We start from the raw sequence: 21,138 nt of genomic DNA on the forward strand, positions 1-21,138 counted from the left end.
CTCCTGGATTCTATCATCAGGAATAGAGTGAATGAGAACTTGAATGATCTTCAATGAGCACTTGATCAAAGAAAATCAGGATGTATTTGTGAAGGGTAGGTCATGTCTAACTAATCTAGTTGAATTTTTTGAAGAGAACGCTGACAAGCTGGATATGGATGTTGTCTAATATGAACATCCTTGAGGATTCTGCACAAGATACTTTTAGTAAAAATAAAAGCAACGGAGGTAACCTTGCAAGGTTGGCTGGTTTGGCTATGCCTCAGGTTGGAAATCCTCGTCCTTGTGTTCGAATCTCTTCATGGCCTCACTCATCCAATCCATTGCCTCTTGGGCCTCCCGAGTTTCCATTGTTCCCTCACTGGTGGTCGTGCTCTCAGCTGCCAAAAACCTAAGCTCTGGAATTTTCTCCCTAAACTTTTCCACTTCTCTAGCTCTCTCTCCTCCTTTAATAATCTCCTTAAAAACTTCTCTTTGACCAAGCTTTTAGCCACCTGTTCTCTTATCTCATTATGTGACTCAGTGTCAAATTTTATTTGTCCCTGTGAAGCACCTTAAAACATTAAGGTCACTATATAACTGCAAGTTGGTGGCGCTGGTAATTGGTTGGGTGTTAAGAGGCAGCCAGTAGGGGTAAAAAGCATGCACTTTAATTAGTGGAATGGGACAAGTCTCAGGGATCTACACTGGGGTTTCAGCTTTTAACCGTACACAGCAAAGACTTGGAAAAAGGAATAGAGAAAGCTGCATCCAAGTTTGAAGACAACATTAGGTTATGAGTCTCAGTGAGTTGTGTAGAGGGAAGCAAGAAATTACAAATGTGTGAAAACAGACTAAGCTCGTGGGCAAAGCTGTGGCAGATAAAGTCCAGTGTGCGAAATTTGCCACTGAGAAAGTCAAATCAGAATATTTTCTGAATGGAGTGAGACTAGGAGCTGTGGGTGACAGAGATTTGGGGCAGAATTTTCTGCCTGTCGAGTGGGTGGGCCCAACCCAATCTCTGACAGGCGGGGAGCCGATCCCGGCCAGCGATTGGGGCCACTCTGCCATTTTACGTGGGCGGGCCAATTAAGGCCCACCCAGCATGACGTCCAGCTGGAAGCGCTATGCGCTCCTTGTGCAGGCGGGGGGAGGGGGTGGGGCGGGTTCCCTAAAAGCAAGAGTGCGCTCTTTCATGCACGCGCACAGAAGAGCGCATATCTCCCTGAGGCTAAGTGCAGCACGAGGGGGACATGTTCATAATTTACAGATTAACTTTATTAAAATTTTTAACACCCTGCATGAAACCTCATCTCGCCAGTGGATGAGGTTTCATGTTTTCTCTATTTGCCGCCAGAGCTCCTGGCCTGCCCGCCAACCTTAAGGTTGGACGGGCAGGTCCTTTAATTGATTAAATGATGCTGTCAATGGCCTCAATTGGCCATTGACAGGTCGGCAGGCCCACAGCTGAATTTGCTGCACCCCCGCCTTCCTGAAAATTTAAATGGGGCAGGATGATATCGGGGGTTCTGCCCGATGTCATTCTGCATCATTTTACGCGTCGGCGAGCGGGCCCCGCCCCCTGCTCGTTGACGGCAAAATTCTGCCTTTTGTTTTCATGTGTATAAATCAGTAAAATCTCGTGCACAGGAACAAAAAGTCATTTTTTTTATTCTTAGATGGGATAGAGCATCGTTGGCAAGGCCCTTGTTCTTCTTGGTGGTAGAGGTCACAGGTTTGGAAGATGCTGTCGAAAGAGGCTTGGTGAGTTGCTATAGTATGTCTTGTGTGTGGTACATACTGCTGCCACTGTCCATCTACGGTGGAGGGAATAAAAGTTTAAGGAGGTGGATGGGGTGTTCACCAAGCAGGCTGCTTTGTCCTGGATAGTGTGAAGCTTGAGTATTGTTGGAGCCACACTCTCCAGACAAGTGGAGAGTATTCTATCACATTCTTGACTTATGCCTTGTAGATGGTGAACAGGCTTTGGGAATATAGCAAATGAGTTACTCGCTGCAGGATTCCCAGCCTCTGACCTGCTCTAAAAGGATAATGGAATGTTGGTTTTTATCACAAAAGGGTTGGAAGTGAGATGAGGCTTCAGTTGTATGGAGCCTTGTTCAGATGCCACCCAGAATACTTTGATAAAAACAAAAAAACTGCGGATGCTGGAAATCGAAAAAACAAAAACAAAAACAGAATTACCTGGAAAAACTCAGCAGGTCTGGCAGCATCGGCAGAGAAGAAAAGAGTTGACGTTTCGAGTCCTCATGACCCTTCGACAGAACTTGAGTTCGAGTCCAAGAAAGAGTTGAAATATAAGCTGGTTTAAGGTGTGTGTGTGGGGGGCGGAGAGAGAGAGAGAGGTGGAATGGGGGTGTGGTTGTAGGGACAAACAAGCAGTGATAGAAGCAGTGATGTTGTTGACATCTTTTGATGATCTGCTTCTATCACTGCTTGTTTGTCCCTACAACCACACCCCCACTCCACCCCTCTCTCTCTCCGCCCCCCACACACACACCTTAAACCAGTTTATATTTCAACTCTTTCTTGGACTCGAACTCAAGTTCTGTCGAAGGGTCATGAGGACTCGAAACGTCAATTCTTTTCTTCTCCGCCGATGCTGCCAGACCTGCTGAGTTTTTCCAGGTAATTCTGTTTTTGTTTTTCACCCAGAATACTTTGTTCAGTAAGGCACCATATCTCAGGAAAGATATATTGAGCTTGTATGGGGCAAAGCAGTGAATAATAGCAGGGCTTAAAGAGTTAAATTATGAGGACAGGTTGTATAGACTAAGGTTGTATTCTCTTCGAAGGTTATGAGGTGATCTAATTGAGATTTTTAAAATGATAACATAATTTGATAGGTAGATACAAAGAAACTTTTCTCTAATGGGGGAATTGAGAAAGAGGTGGAACAACCATAAAACTCAAGTTGGGCCATTTAGGAGTGAAATCAGGAAGCACTTCTCCACACATTGTGTGAAGACTCTTTACCTGTGAAGGATGTGTGCTGGGACAATTAAAATCTTCACAAATAACATTAACAGATGTTTATTAGGTATCGGGAAATAAATATAGGAAAATGGTGTTGAGGAGAGAATTTGAAGGGGTTAAGAGAGTGACACATTTTTGAGACTGAGGTAGTATGGCTGATTTTTCAAGGCTTGTGTTTCCAGCTGGCCCACATATACAGCCAAAAAAATGTGTGTACTGTCTCTAATTTTCCATCCATTGATTTCAATTCCATTAAACTGTTTCATTTATCTTCCACTTACCAGTTCTAGTGAAGGATTCTCATCCAAACAGTAGTCTCTTTTTCTGCTCACAATGTTGATGGGCCAGTGTATATCTGGTTAATATTGTTTCAGATTTCTAGTACCTGTATTTATTTGGTCTGTTTGCTTTCATTTGAAGGTAAATCTATCAAATAAGTGTTCTTTGCAAATTAATAAAAACTACCCATTAAAAAATTAACTTGGCCTGCAAATTCCCAATTTCAGTTCCCGCACATTAGTAAAGATCTACCCCTTGATGGGTGAATGGGAAAAAAGACACTATCTGCAGGATGTGGGCAGGTTCCCACAGCCATTCCAGACTGTTGAAACTGCAGTCCGCACTATTACTACATGTTGAGTCAGAGTCACACAAGTCAGCCATGAATCACAAAAGCCACTATGAAATTCCATCCTATGTTCCAAGTACTGATGGGCTGAGGAAGACCTAAACAAGTTGTGAGAATTGCTTTCCACAACAAGGCTGCTTTAAAAAAAATCTTTGAAATCTCAGCATGTACCAAAAAGATGGGCACTTTTTTAAGAATTTGTGCGCCATTTATCTCCTGGTATTGGGCATGTCCCAAAGCAGCACAGGGAAACTTTCTTTCAGTCTTTGACACTTTAGATATTATACAAATGCAAAGAACCCCAAGGGCAGTAAATTCATTTTCATTCACTTTTCACTGATATGTATATTCCATTGACCCACTAAATACTGAGTTTTCCTTTAAATTTAAAATATGTGTCCTCTCCTTATTTTGGAATTTGCTTTCTCCAGCCTTCCAATCAAAAAGGCTAAAAAAAAATGTTTGCCTTTGAATTCAGGGGCCTAGAATATAAAGAGGAGGATGTTTTGCTACAACTATACAAAGCACTGGTTAGACCACATCAGGAATACAGTGTACACATCTGGGCACCGTACCTTAGAAAGAATATGTTGGCCTTGGAATGAGTGCAGTGCAGATTCAGCTGAATGTAATCATAGCTCCAGGGGTTAGTTTATGAGGAGAGATTACATAACCAAGTCTCCTATTCCCAAGAGTGTATTGTCGGCCCAGGGAATTACAAGGATACCTGCCATGGAGAGAGAGTTTTCTGCCATAGAGCTTCATGCAGATTTCTCAAATGAATCCCTGCAGAGTGTTTACACAGCCAGGCATACTTTGAATGCCAGTGTCTGCCACCTTAAACACGATACAGATGCCTTATGGCTTTACAACTAATCACGATTTTCACCAAACTATCTGCATTAGAGTGGTATGAGTGATGTGACTCTGACCCAGATGAGGGAGTTAGGGAAGTGAGAACTCCACTCAAACACCCCCATTTCTTCACCATTGCCTCCCCTTGTCCCAAGCCATTACCCAGCATGCTGCCTCATCTGCTGATGGCTGCCTTAGCGTACACAGGTACAGCTGAAACAGGCTTTGGGGCTCCTAAACCCAGAAGGTACAGCTAGGTTTAAAACAGCAGACAGGGCAGGAACCTGAGCAGCTGATCTCTAATCCTGCTGAGGCCTCGCAGGATGCATTGCGGGGTGAGGGGGGTGGTGGGGGTCCGTGGTTGGGGCGGGGGGCGGGGGGCGGTGGGGGTGGTTGTGGAATGGGGAAGAAAGGTGTTAGTATCTCTCGGAATGGATGAATGGTAAGGGCAAAATATCCTTGCTCATCTCTAGTGAACTGGTAATCTGCATCAGAAACAGCATTCCGATAAAGTGTATTGGCAGTCATCAGATCAAAGTGATACAGTCAGACCATCTCATGAGCTGGACTATCATCCCTTGTAACTGTTCCACCATTGGTGCCCTCAGCAACCTGGACTGCAAATTCTGCAGTTCCTTCCCTAAATCTCTCTGCCATTCTTTTCTCCTTTAAAACGCTCCTTAAAACCTACCTCTTTGAACAAACTTCTGATCACTTGCCCTGATATCTCCTTATGTGGTTTAGTGTCAAACTTTGATAATGTTCGCTTAAAACACCTCAAGACGTATTCAGTTTAAGGCACAATATGAAAGCAAGTTGTCGTTGCTTACATTATATACAGGGCAGCGTGTCTGGTGAATGAGTTGCAGAAAAATACAAGATGTGATAGAAGCAGCTGTGAGGCTGCACATGTGCTTTCTAAAGCCCCTCTGACTCATATCACCAGTCCTAGGATTTTAGAAAAATTAGTTTGAAGCAAATATGTTAAACTCTTTGGGCTGAATTCTCCCATCCAGGACTAAGCCCTGTGGTGGGGGCTGGGACGGGGAGTGGTTCCTGCTGCAGAGGGAAATCCCATGGTATTGCACGGCCCCAGTGCCATTAGTTACTCAGCTGGGGTTTCCTGACAACTTGCCCGGCAGGACAGGCTGGTTGGCCCTTGAAGTAGCAGGCCAAGGAAAATCAAGAAATATTAAATCACAACTGGTTGCACGGGTGAACAATTGAATGTCACAATCAGAGAACTTTTGTAAATATAATCACTTTCACTTTAATAATGTCTGCCGTCTTGATTCAGCATAGTCCTTGACGCTTAGCATTCCTTCATCTTCCTGTGGATACTCCATCCCTCGGAATGAGGGACCTGCAGGGAGTCAACAGTATGTGCCAGGGCCCTTGTGAGCCATGTGCAATCCTTTAAACTCTCATGTGGCCAAGGGCCCTAGCATTTTCAATAGTACCTGCTGAGGTTCCCAGAATCACAGATCACAGAATTGCTACAGTGGAATAGGAGACCATTCGGCCCATCGTGTCATACCAGCTCTCCAGATGAGCATCATGACTCAGTGCCATTCTTCTGCCTTTTCCCCATAACCCTGTACATTGTTTCAATTTAAATAACCATCTGTCAGTTGTCCAGTTGAGGTGACCTGCATCTCCACCCACCCAGTGACCCAACTCCCATGCAGCATCTCGAAATCTCCACCATGAGGCTCTGCACAATTTCAAGCAGACCAGCGATGGTGGTAGTCACGTTTCTCTTGATCTCCAATACTGTTTTCCCTCCCTCAGTCACCCACACCCTATCCCTCATAACCATTGACCCCCCTGGTATAACTTTCCATCTCCAACCCTCTCCCATCATCTTCGACAGTGTCCAGATTAATGTCCACATCCCCTTCCTCCTCGAGAATCCCACCCCATTACCATTGATTTGCCCACCCTCCTCCTGCCCAACCTCTTCGAGCCCATGTCCATCTCTGCGTTCCTGTCAACAACCCTCGGCACCCTTCAAGTGGCACCATTACACCCTCACTCTCCCACCCTAACAACTCCCTCAGCCCTCTGTAACCCTCACCATTCCATCCAACCATGGCTACCATCTGTTCTCACCCCAGGAGTCTACAACTGACTCCACCGAACACTCCCTGTGAACTCCTTCACATCTCAACACTCCCCGGTGCCTCTTCACACCTCTACACCCCCATGCCCCTTCACACCTCTACACACCCCCATGCCCCTTCACTCCTCTATACCCACCCATGCCCCTTCACTCCTTGACATCTCCATGCCCATTCACATATCCACATAACCCACACCACCCACAAACCACCACTGCCCTTCCCATGCTCCTGCCCCATCCCATCTGTCATAAGGTCCCTCTGAAGCCCTTTCCCCAGCATCCCAACTGCTCATGTCCTCCTCTAGGCCTGAACCCCCGTACTACCTCTTCACTCCTCTCCTATCATTCTTTCAAACCCCAACCCCCTTTGCTGCCAACAAGCAACTCTTGCAGCCTCCCAGCTGCAGCTGGATGATCCGATCCCTTGGCAAAGTCCCTGGAGGAAGATCTGAAGCCTTGGCAAGGTCCCTGGATGAAGGTCTGAAGCCTTGGCAAGGCCCTTGAATAAAGGTCTGAAGCCTTGGTGAAATCCTTAGAGGAAGGTCTGAAGCCTTGGTGAAGTCCCTGGAGGAAGGTCTGAAGCCTTGGCGAAGTTGCTACACTGAGAACAACCACCTCCTGGATGCTGCTTTACGGAGGAGATCCACGTGGTTGAAGGTCCACCCACCCAGTGCTACACGTGGTATCCCAGGGTTCAGCCATTGGAGGCCTCCATCTTCTCTTTGGATCTTCTTCTTAAAATACGTCCCAACTTTTTCACACCACATTGACCTAGATGAGTTCTGGACCTGCATGATTTCCTGCTAGCGTCGTGTACAATTGGGCGTGAGGGGCTACAGGGCCCCTCCAAGATTTGAGATTTATATTTCTGTCTGTTTTCTATGATCTTTCATTTTTGCTTCCCCTCCACCTTCTAGCAATTTCCCATTCCTGCTCTAGAGGTAGTTAAAGTGGAATTGTTGGAAAGTATTCAGTTAACTGTGAGCCCTTCTGCTCATTGTCTGTGACACCACATTGACTGCAGGAAGTAGTGCAAAAGGGATAGCTCAAAAAGTTGGAAAAAAAATTTCCAGGAGAAGTATTATGCAAACACCAAATGTCTTTTTGAAGCACGTGTCTATAGGACCGGGATTTAAGGTTTCTCTTCTTGTTCTTGGCTCCTGTTTGCTCTCCCACTCTGGTTGTGTTGGTGAAGTTAGTTATTGGCAAGAGTTGGTGTGAAACTGTTCGAGTTGGTTTGAGCCTGCTGACGCTTCATAATGAAAATCTGAAAGGTCATGTGGGAGGGGATGGGTGAGGTGGCGGAGAAAAGCGGTGGGAATCACCTTAATCTTGGACGTAAAGCATTGTTTCTTTCCGAGAAGTAGACCCCACCTCAATCCCAGTCTATAAATGGTAAGAAATCTGTGGTCATTGGAGGGGTTGGAAATAACATCTCCAACAAAACTACTAGGTCTTTGTGCATTTTGCAAGTATTGCTCAGTGCATTCAACATCCCACCTACTGACAGTTTTCATATGTTCTGAGAAGCATGTTTTTTTTACCCTTATCTAGTTGACATTCTGAAAATCTAGACAGAATTGCTGCATTCAGAGCTTTGCAGAAAAGATTAGAAATGTGCCCCATCCTGAAAGTCAGAAGTATTCTGCTTTAAAAAATGTTTCTGGTATGCAATCACCTCCTACAATGGAATGATGGCATTAGGCCATTGCTAAATGTAAACATGTTTTTCCATCCAGCATAAAGCAAGCCCAGGCAAATTGTAACTTGTTCAGCAATAATGACCCCCAACTTGGCAGAGCAATCAGTGGGGTCGATCCTGACATATTGTGATCATGTAAAATAGCTGGTACCAAACTGGCAGTTAATTTTATTGTCACTGACTTCAATTATTGCAGTAAGTGCATCGCCCTTTTATGGTGTCTCATGGTTGCCCATATAGACAGTGCTAATTGGCTTTTTTATTGAGACTGCATTTGTAAAAATGAATGAATGTTCACGTCAATGAATGCAGTTACACTCCTCCAGTGAAAGATGGGCCTAAGGCAAACCCAGTTGATTCTGCCTGGGGTTGTTGGCACGTAATTTAGCTGCACCCTCTGCTGCTCTGATTTGTTGCTTTGGAACCATCATCTGAGTCAGCCATTGCTCAGCGGGTCACACTGTGGTTGCGGGTTCAAATCCCACTCCAGAGATTTGCGCACAAAATCTAGGCTGATACTTTAATTGCTATCATTGGATGAAATATTACATCAAGGCTCCATCTGCCCTCATAGTTCCCATGGTACTACTTCAAAGAAATGCAAGGGAAGATCTCCCCCATGTCTTGGCCAATATTCATCCCTCAACAAACCAAAAAGGTAAACAGCTCTGGTCATTATCATCCTTGCTGTTTGTGTAAATTAACTGATGCATTTCCTACCACAGCAACTGCACTTCAAAAACACTTTATATAAAAAGCCCTGGGGCGTCCTGAGGTTGGCAATGATGCTACATAATGCACATTTTTTCTTTTCCCTTCAAACTATCCTATGTTTGTCGGTCAACTGCTCTTCATAGAGTGGCAGATGAGAAATCACTAGGATCTTTAAGGGTTGCAACCAGACCTAGCCCCTCCTCCCTTCCCCAATTGGAAAGCAAACATAAGAGATAGGTATTTGAACCACAACTCATACACAAATGTGCAACTGCACAGTCCATCCCCCATGATTTTTTTAAAGATCACCCAAAACTGCAACATTGACTGAGAAGATTGTAATGATTTGATGTACTGGACAGGTTTCTTAGTTGAAACAGATAACTTTATCACAGAGCCCTTTCAGAAGCTACATGCTTGAAACATACTAGAAATAGGTCCATACTAGAAAGCTCCACGTCCCCCACCCCACCCCTTAGGGCTCATTTGTCAAAATAATCACGTGACCCCTAACAGGCAGTAGGAAAGGTTATACCTTCAATCACTATTTCGTCCCCCTTTAGACATCAAGTGCAACTGTTGAAAAGCTGGGCCAATGTTTTCATATACATGGTCTACTGGAAGTCATTGTTTTGGATAACGTTACAGTTTTTACTAGTACAGAATTTCAGGGATTCATGATTTTAAATGGAATTAAATGTATTAAAACAGCACCATCATCTCTCATCAAATAGGTTAACTGAAAAAGCAATGAAAACTTTCAAATCAGGAATGAAGAGGTTATCTGAAGATACTCTAGAAATGCGACTTACATTTACATTTACATATTTACATTTCCTGTTTACAAAGAATATTTTAATCCACAACATCTACAGATATACAGGTCAGGTGATTAAAGATTAGGTCTCTGAGGTGTTTTACTAATTCGGCTAGAGCTCGTAGCTCCAACACTTGAGGTTCTCCCACTGGATCGACATGATCAGGACCTGCAGTATCGGGTATATCTTTAGAAAGCAGCAGTTCAGGAGACAGCCATGGTACAGAAACATCAGGCAATCTAATCTAGGTCAATCTGTCACCTCGGGATTAAAGGTTTGACATCAATTACAGACGGAATAGATGGTTGTTGGGATGTCTCTGAACTCCTTAGATGATCCACATGTTTTTGAACAATCAGTCTTCCACTTCCACTTGGAATGACAAAAGTCCAGTTTCTGAGACAATTATACTAGGAACCCAACTAGGCCCATTTCTAAAATTCTGCACGAAACTGTATCTCCTATAGAAGATGCACAAGCTTTGTTATGAATATCGTGATTCAATTTTTAATTATTCTGATTCTTCTCTGCCTTTCCCTCTAAGTTTGGAAACACCAGACTTGACCTTGTACATAGGTGGCATTTCATCAAGGATTCAGATGGCATTGAAGCCGTGGTTGCATGAGCAATCGTACAATAATTGAGAAGAAAACATGAAAGTTGAGTTTCTAGAGTACCTTTGGATAACTTCTTCATTCCTGATTTGAAAGTTTTCATTGCTTTTTCAGTTAACCTTTTTGATGAGAGATTATATGGTGCTGTTTTAATATGTTTAATTCCATTTAAAATCATGAATCTCTGAAATTCTGTACTAGTAAAAACTGTACTGTTATCCAAAACAATGACTTCTGGTGGACCATGTGTACTAAAACGTTGGCCCAGCTTTTCAGTAGTTGCACTTGATGCCAGTGATCTAACTTCATACACATCCATTCACTTAGAATGCACATCGATGATCAATAAAAATATGGTACTTAAAAATGAACCTACATAATCAATATATAGTCTCACCCAGGGTCAACCCAGGCCACTCCCACGGATGCAGTGAAGCTGAAATAGGCAACTTTTGTTGTTGCTGACACTGGTGACAGTGCTTGACCATGCTTCCAATGTCACTGTCTATATCTGGCCACCAGACATAGCTTTGTGCAAGCATCTTCAACTTCGACATGCCTGGATGTGCACTGTGAAGCTCCATCAAGAGTGGTTCTCTTTCTTGCAAAGGGACGACAAATCTTGATCCTCACAACAAGATTCCATCTTGACAACTTAACTCTGTTTTACGGGCATGGACTGGTCACATCTCTTCAGACACTCGTGAATTCGACCACCTTTGCAATACAAGGTCTCAGACTTTGGACAAAATTGGATCCCTGTTTGTCCAATTCCTTATTTGCTTCACACATACAGGTGAAGAGTCCAAGGAATTCAGCACAAGCACAACTTCTTGTAGCAGTGGAACATGTACAATACTATCTGGCAATGGGAGATGACCGAGTGCGTCCACATTTGTGATATGCATGCCAGGACAGTGCATAAATGTACACTCATACACAGATAATATCAAAGCCCAAGGTTGAATTCTCGCTGAGGCTCTTGGTAGCATGGCTTTATACTCAATTAATAAACCCATTAGTGGTTTATTGTCTGACACAATGGTGTCAGTTAGATCGCTGACTCCAAATATTACTGGTAAACCTTCCTTTTCTAGTTGTGTATAATGCCTCTCGGCTGCAGAGAGGAGACATAGCCGATTGGTCTTTCAGAACCATTTCTATCGCATGTGATAACACAGCTCCCAGACCATAAGGAGATGCATCACAGGCTAATATTAATTTTTTGAGGGGTCATAATGTACTAGGAGACATAATGAATGTAGCTTCATGGCTTCTTCACTTTTACAAAGGCTTCTTCTTGTTCTGAATTCCATGACTAACAATGATTCTTTTTCAATAATAAGTGTAAAGGGGCTAACACTGTTGACAAGTTTGGCAAGAAGCACCTATAATAATTAATCATGCCCAAAAAAGAATTGAGTTGAGTGATGCTGGAAGGAAAGAGCGCCTCTTTGATTGCAGCCCCATGGCACCCACTCGGTGACCCAGGTAAGTGACCTCTGGCGCTTGGAATGTACATTTCCCTTTTTTAAAAATCATACACCATCTTCCAAAAATCTTCTTAAAACCTCCTCTAGGTTGGCCAAATGTTTGGCTTCCGTTGACCCTGTGATCAGGACACCATCTAGGTATATTATTACTCAGGGAAGTCTTTGCAATAGACTTTCCATGGCCCTTTGGATGATTGCACATGCAGATGATACTCCAAAGGGTAGGCACGAATATTGACATGGACCCGTGCGCGTGTTGATGGTTACATACCCTCTAGACACTCTATCCAGCTCTAGCTGTTGGTAAGCATGGCTCATGTCCAGTTTGGTGGAGGATTTGCTTCAAGCTAGCTTTGTGTACAAGTCTTCTACCCTCGGGATAGGATATTTATTTAGTTTAAAACAAAAACAGAATTACCTGGAAAAACTCAGCAGGTCTGGCAGCATCGGCGGAGAAGAAAAGAGTTGACGTTTTGAGTCCTCATGACCCTTCAACAGAACTGAGTAATATTAGGAGAGGGGTGAAATATAAGCTGATTTAAGGTTGGTAGGGGGTGCGTTGTAGGGACAAGCAAGCAGTGATAGGAGCAGATAATCAAAAGATGTCACAGACAAAAGAACAAAGAGGTGTTGAAGGTGGTGATATTATCTATTTATTTTGTTTAGCTGCCTTGTTCACGGTTAATTTGTTATCCCCACAAATGTGAATAGTTTGATCAGGTTTCATCACAGGGATTTTGGGCATTGCCCATTTCAAAAATTGGACTGGTTGGATGATACCCAGCTTTTCTAAGTGGCACAACTCTGCATGCACCTTCTCCTTTACGGCATAAGGCACAGGTTTGGCCTTAAAGAAACAGGGTGTCGCCTCTGAATCTACATATATTTTTTCTTGTGAGTCTTGTACCTTTCCCAATTCATCATGAAATACAGTTGTATTTCCGTAACAGCTCAGGCATTCCTCCTGTTCTCACATCAAATATTTCAGACCAGTTCAGCTTAATTTTTTTTGTAACCAGTCGCAGCCCAGAAGACTAGGTCCTTCACCTGAATCTATGATCACTGGAAGCTGGGCTGTCTGTTGCCTATAGGACACAGGTATTGTGGTGATGCCTTTTACCTGTATGGACACTCCAGTGTATGTCTTCAGTTGAGCCATAGTTTGCTCCAAATACAGTGGCTGAGTACCTTCATTTAGATATTTTAAATGTGTTTGAGGCTCCCCTATTTACCTCCATGACTAATTGCCTCCCATTCACTTGAATAGTAATGGTTACTGGTTCAACTTTTACTGCTTTGACATTGTACCGGGAATAGATTATCAGTATTGGCAGCTTCAGGTTCTGTTATTTTATTCACTTCATTCACCTTGCTCTGCTGTCTTAAAGGCTGTCTCAATTTCGCTCTGCACTGCCTTATTATGTGTCCTTTCTTGTGGCAGTGATGGCATTCTGCCTCCTTGAACCTGCAGGTTTCTGGTATATGTGGTTACCCGCCACATCTGTAACAGATTAACTTCGTTGACGCTACTGAAATGTTGCCATTAGACCTTTTTGTTTTTTGAGCAGCAGAGGCTGTCTCTCACTTCACTGCTGTCTCTTTGTTTCTCGCACCACGTCTAGCAGTAGGTTTCAACCCCAACTGAAGAATGGCGCCATGTTGCACCTTCTGTAAAGCCTGCGAGTCTTTTGCAGCACTTTCCATGGCTAACGCTATTTCCGTGGCATGCTCCAAATCAGTATTAACTTCGGCAAGTAAACGGCGCTGAATCACGTTGTCGTGAACACTTCAAACTAACCGGTCTTTCAACATGTCCGTGACTGTTGTTGGGGAAGGAAACAGTTATCTCACAAGGAGTTCAATTGCTAACCCGACTACACATTTGGGTGTATGAAAGGGAAAACAGGTGAGACAAGTTCTCTCTGTAGGGAGTTTTATGCACCAGAAATAATGCTATATCTGAAGGAGTCTGTCGTACCAAACAGCTATTGGAGCTTAACAAGTGTGTCTCTTAAGTTGCAGTGTTCAACTGCTTGAACTTTGCTACAAAAGTTGTGATGGACTTTGCTGGGGCCCTTACTCTGGAGTTAAACTTAAACCTCTGCATTATTACCGATAGCTTTGTCTGAAAATGCGTCTTCATGAGGTCTACCAGTTTGTTAAAAGATTTGGAATTGGGTGCATTCTGGCCATTAGGCTGCAGATGAGGTTATATGTTTTGCCATCACAAACACTCAAAAGAATTGCTTTCTGCTTCTCCCCTGCGGTTATTTTGTTTGCCACGAAATAAAAACCAGGGCGATCTACATACTGGGTCCAGTCTTCCATGGACACATCATAAGGGTTGATTCTGTCAAAGAGTGGCATGACTGGTGAGTACACTTTTCTTTCCTTTTTTAAGAACTGATGTACTCACATTCACAAGGTGAGATGCAGTGTCACAGCTACCCCATCCTCTTGCCAAATGTAATGACTTGATGTACCGGACAGGTTTCTTTTTTGAAACGGATAACTTTATTACAGAGTGCTTTTGGAAGCGACATGCACTCCACCCCCCCCTCAAATTATCCAAGCTTAGGGCTCATTCATTAGGACAATCACGTGACCTGTAATAGGTAGTAGGAAAGGATATACCTTCAGTCATTACAAAGGTGCAAAGCAATTCAGAACATACTTTCAAAACAAATTGGGATTTTGAAATTGTTTAATGCAACAAAAATTCAACAGATGGTTACCAACCTTTGCATTCAGAATGAAACTGGTCATAATTACAAGAGCAATTGATTATTGTAGGTTACCGTTAGACTACAAGGAAAAAGTATTTGCCTGGGTGATTGATGGCAAGAAGAATCCTTTGACAGTGATACAGAAGTTTTCTATCCATGAATCAGGCACAGTCCATAATCTTAACGAAAACATGTTTTATAATGCTTGGTGGCTGAGCACAAATATCACACTGACACACATGCTAACTGGACACAGTCACACTTTTTCTCCTAGTTTGAAAACATTTGTGAAATCATACATAGAGTAACATTGGAAAAGAGAACTACTGAAGGCAGAGATGTATGCTGACAATGAATTATGGATTGAGCCCCATAAAACATCATTATGGTGGTGTCAACCAAGTATAACTAACTGCAGAATTGGGGTGGGCATGGGAGGATAGCCAAAGCATTTACCAAAACAATGCACCTGAAAAGTGACGTGTTTGAAACAATGATCATCTGCTTTCAGTTTATCTGCTTTAAATTCAGTGTAGTTAGTACATCCCTATAAACCTCTACCATATGATTAGACCCGAAGTTCCTCTGAAAACTTGAAATATCTGCTGAAAAGTTCTGCCAAAAAAAAGTTGAATGCTTTAATTTTTGGCCTAAGACAACCTTATGCTTTTTGCAAAAAGCCATTTTTATTTTGTTTGGCAAAATGTAAATTCAAGATTTTCTTAAATAAAAGCAGTTGCACTGCCACAGCATGTGCATGATCACCAGCTTAGTAGATTGATTCCATAATGGCTATCTTTGCAAAGTTTTGAGGGATAGTATTTAAAAGATTTAGTGATTTTAATTAAGGTGCACATTCTCTTACAAATGCCACACTTACGAGCCTTATTCATTGTGTCCTAGTGTCCAATGTGCTTTATGCACTGGGCAGCATCTCCCGGTCGGCGAGTGGGGTCAGGGCCCGCTTGCTGACACGCAAAATGATGCAGGAATACGTCGGGTGTGCATCCTGAAGTCACCCCGCGTCATTTAATTTGCAGTTTGGCGGGCATGCAGAACTTTCAATGGCCTATTAGGGCCATTATAAACTAATTACAATGAATGGACCTGCCCGCCCAACCTTAAGGTTGGTGGGCAGGCTGGGAGCCCTGGGGGGCTTTGGAAAAAACATGAAACCTCATCCACGGGCGGGATGAGGTTTCATGAGGGTATTAAAATATTTATGAAATGTTTCAATAAAAGTTATGGGCATGTCCCAACTCATGTGACAATCATGTGCCATGAGGGAACATGGCAGGGAAATTTTTTTATTACCTTTATTTGAAGTTTTCAGTTGGAGCCGATCTCCGAGGCAGCACTTTGCCTCAGGGAGATCTGTGCGCCGCACTCCCGGCTGAGGGAATCCCCACCTCCCCCCCTGCCCGCACAGTGCTTCCTGGCGGACGCCACGCTGGGTGGGCCTTAACTGACCCGCCCACATTGGAAGACTGCCTACCCTCACCCACTCCAACATTCCCCTCCAACCCCGGACAGGGGGAAAATGTTGCCCTCTATTCCTAAATCATCAGGGTTATCAACCAAACATCAAGGCAGTGCTGTTCTTGAGCAAGAAGGCAAATGCAAAACTGCTTCTGGGGTGACATGCTGTCTGTCTTTTCAGTTCCATGCCTTTGCTGCACATTACCCTTCCACCAGAGGTGACTCCAAGAAGCATTAAATTTGAATGAGTTAAAGTCCAATTGATATAATACCCCTTTTTACTTGGCTCAAGCAACTAATTTTTAGTTTGTGGATAATATGTTACAGGATTTCAATGGGTGCTGTTACGATCTTCCAGAGATGCCTGCTTGACTTGTTGGGCTTGATGCATTCTCAGGAAGACAAGTTGCTAATGGTCACAGCCTGAGCTGTTGCAGATGAGTTATGGCACAAATGCCCTAAATTGCTGACGCATTTTAATAAGGGTCCAGGCAGTTGATGGGTCTGCCCAACCCATTAATGTTGCCGAAACTCTTTAACCATTGATTCCTAACCAGGTAGAATAGAAGCTACTGGGATTTCCCAATTAAATCTCACATATAAATAAAATAATGAGAAATATCAAAAAACTGGAAGGCTGCTCAGCTCCATTAAGTTATAAATTAAAATGAGGCATTGCTGTGTGTGGCCTTTTAGGTATCCGGCATATCAGAAACAGGCTGTGTGTGACTCACCAAAAACCTGCCATGAAAGTTAGCCTGCCGTGAATTTTGATGTTCACTAAGGGCAGGATTTTACGCGTTGAAAGTTAGCCTGTCGTGAATTTTGATGTTCATTAAGGGCAGGATTTTACGCGTTGAAAGTTAGCCTGCCGTGAATTTTGATGTTCACTAAGGGCAGGATTTTACGCGTTGAAAGTTAGCCTGCCGTGAATTTTGATGTTCACTAAGGGCAGGATTTTACGCGTTGGTGAACGGGGGCGGGGCCCACTCGCCGACGTATAAAATGACTCATGGTGATGTCGGGGGGGGGGAAGTCCTGATGTCATCTCGCCCTTTTTAAATTTTCAGGAAGACAAGTTGCTAATGGTCACAGCCTGAGCTGTTGCAGATGAGTTATGGCACAAATGCCCTAAATCAGCTGTGCGCCCGCCGACCTGTCAATGGCCAATTAAAGGTTGGCGGGCAGGCCAGAAGCCCCGGCAGGCTTTGGAAAAAGCATGAAACCTCATCCACCAGCGGGATTAGGTTTCATGTAGCTTTGTAAAAATTTTAATAAAGTTTTTCTGAAAATTATGGACATGTCCCAACTCATGTGACATTGTCACATGAGGGGACATGTTAGGGAAATTTTATTTTTCTATTTGTACCTTTTTGACATTCACAGCCGACCTTCCTGAGCCAGCACTTAGCCTCAAGGAGATGAGTGCGCTCTTTCGTGTGCACGTGTGAAAGAGCACACTCTCGATTTTGGGAACCTCCCACCTGCAGAGGGAGCGCATAGCGCCTGTGCGCGCCCACCATTCAACTCCCCCCCCCCCCCCCCCCCACCCCCCCCCACCCCCCAACAGGGGGAAAATTCAGCCCTAAAAGTGAAGTTATATGTGGCCAACTGACAACTTCTAAAATGAACATGCTTATTTTAATCACCGTTTCTTCAGGATTGCCCTACAGCACTTGGAAATTTGAGGGACACAATTTTATTTTTAAAACTGAATTTCCCTTCAGCTTAACTGTAAAATGTTATAAAAGTACCTGGCTGCTGTCTTGAATTGGCCCATTTCAAAAAGCAGGCAAACCCAAACCAGCTCCTTTGCTGCAGTTCTTAGTTCTATTCTTTTGGCATGACCTAAGTGCAAGGGAATTAATAACTATAAATCTTCAGGCCCATATAGTTTTATCTGCAAGAGGATAATCTGGCTCGGAATCACTGGCACCAAACAACACCTGGTCAAGCAAGAAATGAAAGAAATGTGCAATGGTCTAGACATGAAGGAAGCAAGCATCAGCAGTCTGCACACACTCTCACTGCCCAAATTCCAATATTTGCATGTTCAGATTTTATTGCTTCTTCTATATTTGAGATTTTGGTAATGATAGAATGGTAGGGCCACTGCCCATTACAACCTGCTTCACATTCCTGAGGTTGCCATTTCGAGTCCTGACATTCAAATCTATCAGCTCTGCACATGCAAAGCATGTTCAGATCTTAGCTGGGCATGTAAGTGCATCTCTGTTTGACTGTGTGGGTGTTAAAATACAGAAAAATAAATTTTATCCTGCATTCAAATGACTAACCTTGGCTAAATCAGTGATGATGGATCCTGTTTGCCTTGTCCTTTCTATAGGAGGACGGGTGAATTTTACTTTATCATGTTAAATGGGTATTAGCGAGTCGATTGCTCCTTTTTCCATTCCCCTGATTTTCATTTCATGGGCTTCAATGGGGAAAGAGATGCAATCTAGGCTGCCAATTCGCCATCACTGGTTTACACTATTGCCCAGTTAAAATGACCCCTCATTTCTCAAGTTTAAAGAGGAAAATGGGATTGCATTGCTCTATAAATAACCATTTAATTGGTACAAGTGCAGAGACTACATGGGTTAGTACTGTGGCCATACCCAGAACGTAATATAAAGATGCCAAATACTGGGCAATTTCAATACAAATGGAGCTCACTGATACAGTCTCTGCATTCAGTAATGCATTTCACAACAGTATTAAACCCTTACTGCGGAATTAAAATACTTTATTAGCAGACTTAAACTGCAAGTATCACAAATGAACCAGGCTATAAATACTCCAGCTTGCCAATCATTGGGAAAATCCATGGACATAACCCGAACCATACCCCGGTCTTATATGTGTCTAAGCCAAATTTTTAAGCCGATATTTTCATCTGTTCAGGCGTTTGATTTTGGCTGAAATCTGCAAGGAGTTGCTAAATGGTAGTTTGTGATTACTTGGTTGTACGCAAACCCCCAAACCCCCGACTCCTCCTTCCTAAGGAAAGTTTATTCAGACAATCTGTTTGCAGCCGGAAAGCTCATGAGCAGCAGGTCCCAGATGTTACAGATTCAAAATGCAGATGCTCACGTTTGATATAAAGTGTACGGTTTATCACCAACTCTGCCCACAGCAACAGAAAGCCTCCGTAAACATCCAGCAAAATGTAGTTCATAGGTTCAGTGTAGAAGAGGGGCAGAAACTACCAGCTCCCCATGGGAAGTTGTGAAGAGTAAATTCACAGAGAAATACAAGACGTTAAGGGAAAACGAGGAGAAATTACTCTCTCTGACTCTCTCTTCCTTTCTTTACTTTATCTTTCCAGTGCAAACAAACTTGCCACAAGAGCACACGTTAGTTAAAATAGAATCAAGTTTGGATCTCCCAGTTGATAGTGTGTCACTGTAACTTTTCACCAACTGGGCTGACTACCCTCCTGAGTTTATTTAACTGAGTTACACAATGTGCTGAGACATTTTGGAGCTATTTTCAGTTACAGACTATGCCTGAGCCTTAAAAAGAGATACAGAACAGTATGAAGACAAGGCCCTCCAATCAGTAAATTAAAAATGACTCTGGAGAAACAAACGAAACAATCCAAGGAATGCTTAGATGAAGTAAATGTTTGTCCAATCCATTGCGCAAGCACTGAAACAGCAGGCACGAATCATGATGAAAACCCAATTTAGGGACTGCAAAAGCTCTTTTCTAGATTCACTCCTTCTTCAAGAAATTGATCAATGTCCATTTCCAGAAAGGCAGCAGTAAAGATTTAGGAACTGCAATGACATAATTAAGGAATGCAGAGTCTGAATTCCATTTTCCGCAACAGCTGGATGGTCACAGCACACATCTGTGTTTCAGATTGTTCAACAGCGTTTTAGTGACAAACGTATACAGGGGACTTCACTACACCTCAGGAATGTAAAAACGGTTCAAATTTTAATACATTCCTTATCACCAGTGTATCACGGAGACCCATTGGCTGTGGTAGGTTGTGCTGGGCCTTCTGTTGTTTCGAGTTTCAGTTGCCAGACAAACAGAGCCCGGCTGTGCAGTTAACCTATCAGATCCAGTAGGAATGAAAAGTACTGATGGAAATGTAATGAGCAGCCAAAAACACAACCTTGCTGCTCTTCTTGAGCGTTCAATCTCCAACATAGCTTCCTGACTTTATGAAGTAATGAAGGTACAGCGAGGACGATGGCAAGCTAAGCTGTTTACAAGCAGGCACTTTCACCCAAAACAAAAATTAATCGAGTCACTAATCCCAGACAGAACAAACAATAGAAAAGGCAAGTTTACTGTCATTAAACATCCGTTGTTCGGATGCCATCATCATCTATGTTGTATTGGAATTTTTGCTCATTTCTGGGTGCTGGCTGTGACCTGTGTCTGCGGCGCTTCCCTTGACCAGTCACATCTTCCTTCATTGGCAGCTGCGTGTTCGGTACTTCAGATGGTGCTTTCAGGACACTCTCGTGCCTGCCCACCTCCTCTACCGGGGATAAAGGTGGCTCGTCAGCAGCTGGCACAGGAGTCCATGGCTGCCACGATGACACCACGGAGGTAGACTTGGAGAGAGGTCGTTTCTCTTCTCCTTGTGGCTTGGAGCTAGATTGAGGCCACACCAACGCCGAGGAGGAAGGGTTGGACGCGGTCAGGGAATCTTGCAGCTGTGAAGAAGAAGTTCTGCTGACGAAGGCGGATTGAACTGGAACTGCCTGTGAAATGGGGAAGAGGAAACATAATGTAACCGAGATTTAACTTCCAAATACCTAGCTACCTGTAATCCTACCGACAATGATGGATAGGAAAAGACCCTCTAATCCTTGCAGCTTGCCCCAGAAAATTCTGATACCTTGTATATATCACAGAACATACACTCTTCGCCCCACCCAAAGAACCATGCAATTATTCTGTACAGCCATGTTCACGTGAAACACGATGACACTGCAGAGAACTGTTGATGCTTTCATGGTATATAAGTGGCTTTCTATAAAAT

At 43.4% G+C, this 21,138-nt stretch overlaps 1 protein-coding gene across 1 annotated transcript in view; it reads right to left on the minus strand.

The window, feature by feature from the left end:
- Positions 1-18,163: 18,163 nt before the first annotated feature.
- The window catches only part of LOC121290111 (pleckstrin homology domain-containing family A member 2-like), a 105,370-nt gene continuing 102,395 nt past the window's right edge, over positions 18,164-21,138 (minus strand). Inside the window, exon 12 of the mRNA XM_041210295.1 lies at positions 18,164-20,857. Coding sequence (XP_041066229.1) covers positions 20,444-20,857 — 414 coding nt within the window. The 3' untranslated portion in view covers positions 18,164-20,443. The remainder of the gene's footprint in view (positions 20,858-21,138) is intronic.

The sequence above is a fragment of the Carcharodon carcharias genome, chromosome 17 (assembly GCF_017639515.1).
Source record: "Carcharodon carcharias isolate sCarCar2 chromosome 17, sCarCar2.pri, whole genome shotgun sequence".
In the NCBI taxonomy this organism is placed as follows: Eukaryota; Metazoa; Chordata; class Chondrichthyes; order Lamniformes; family Lamnidae; genus Carcharodon; species Carcharodon carcharias.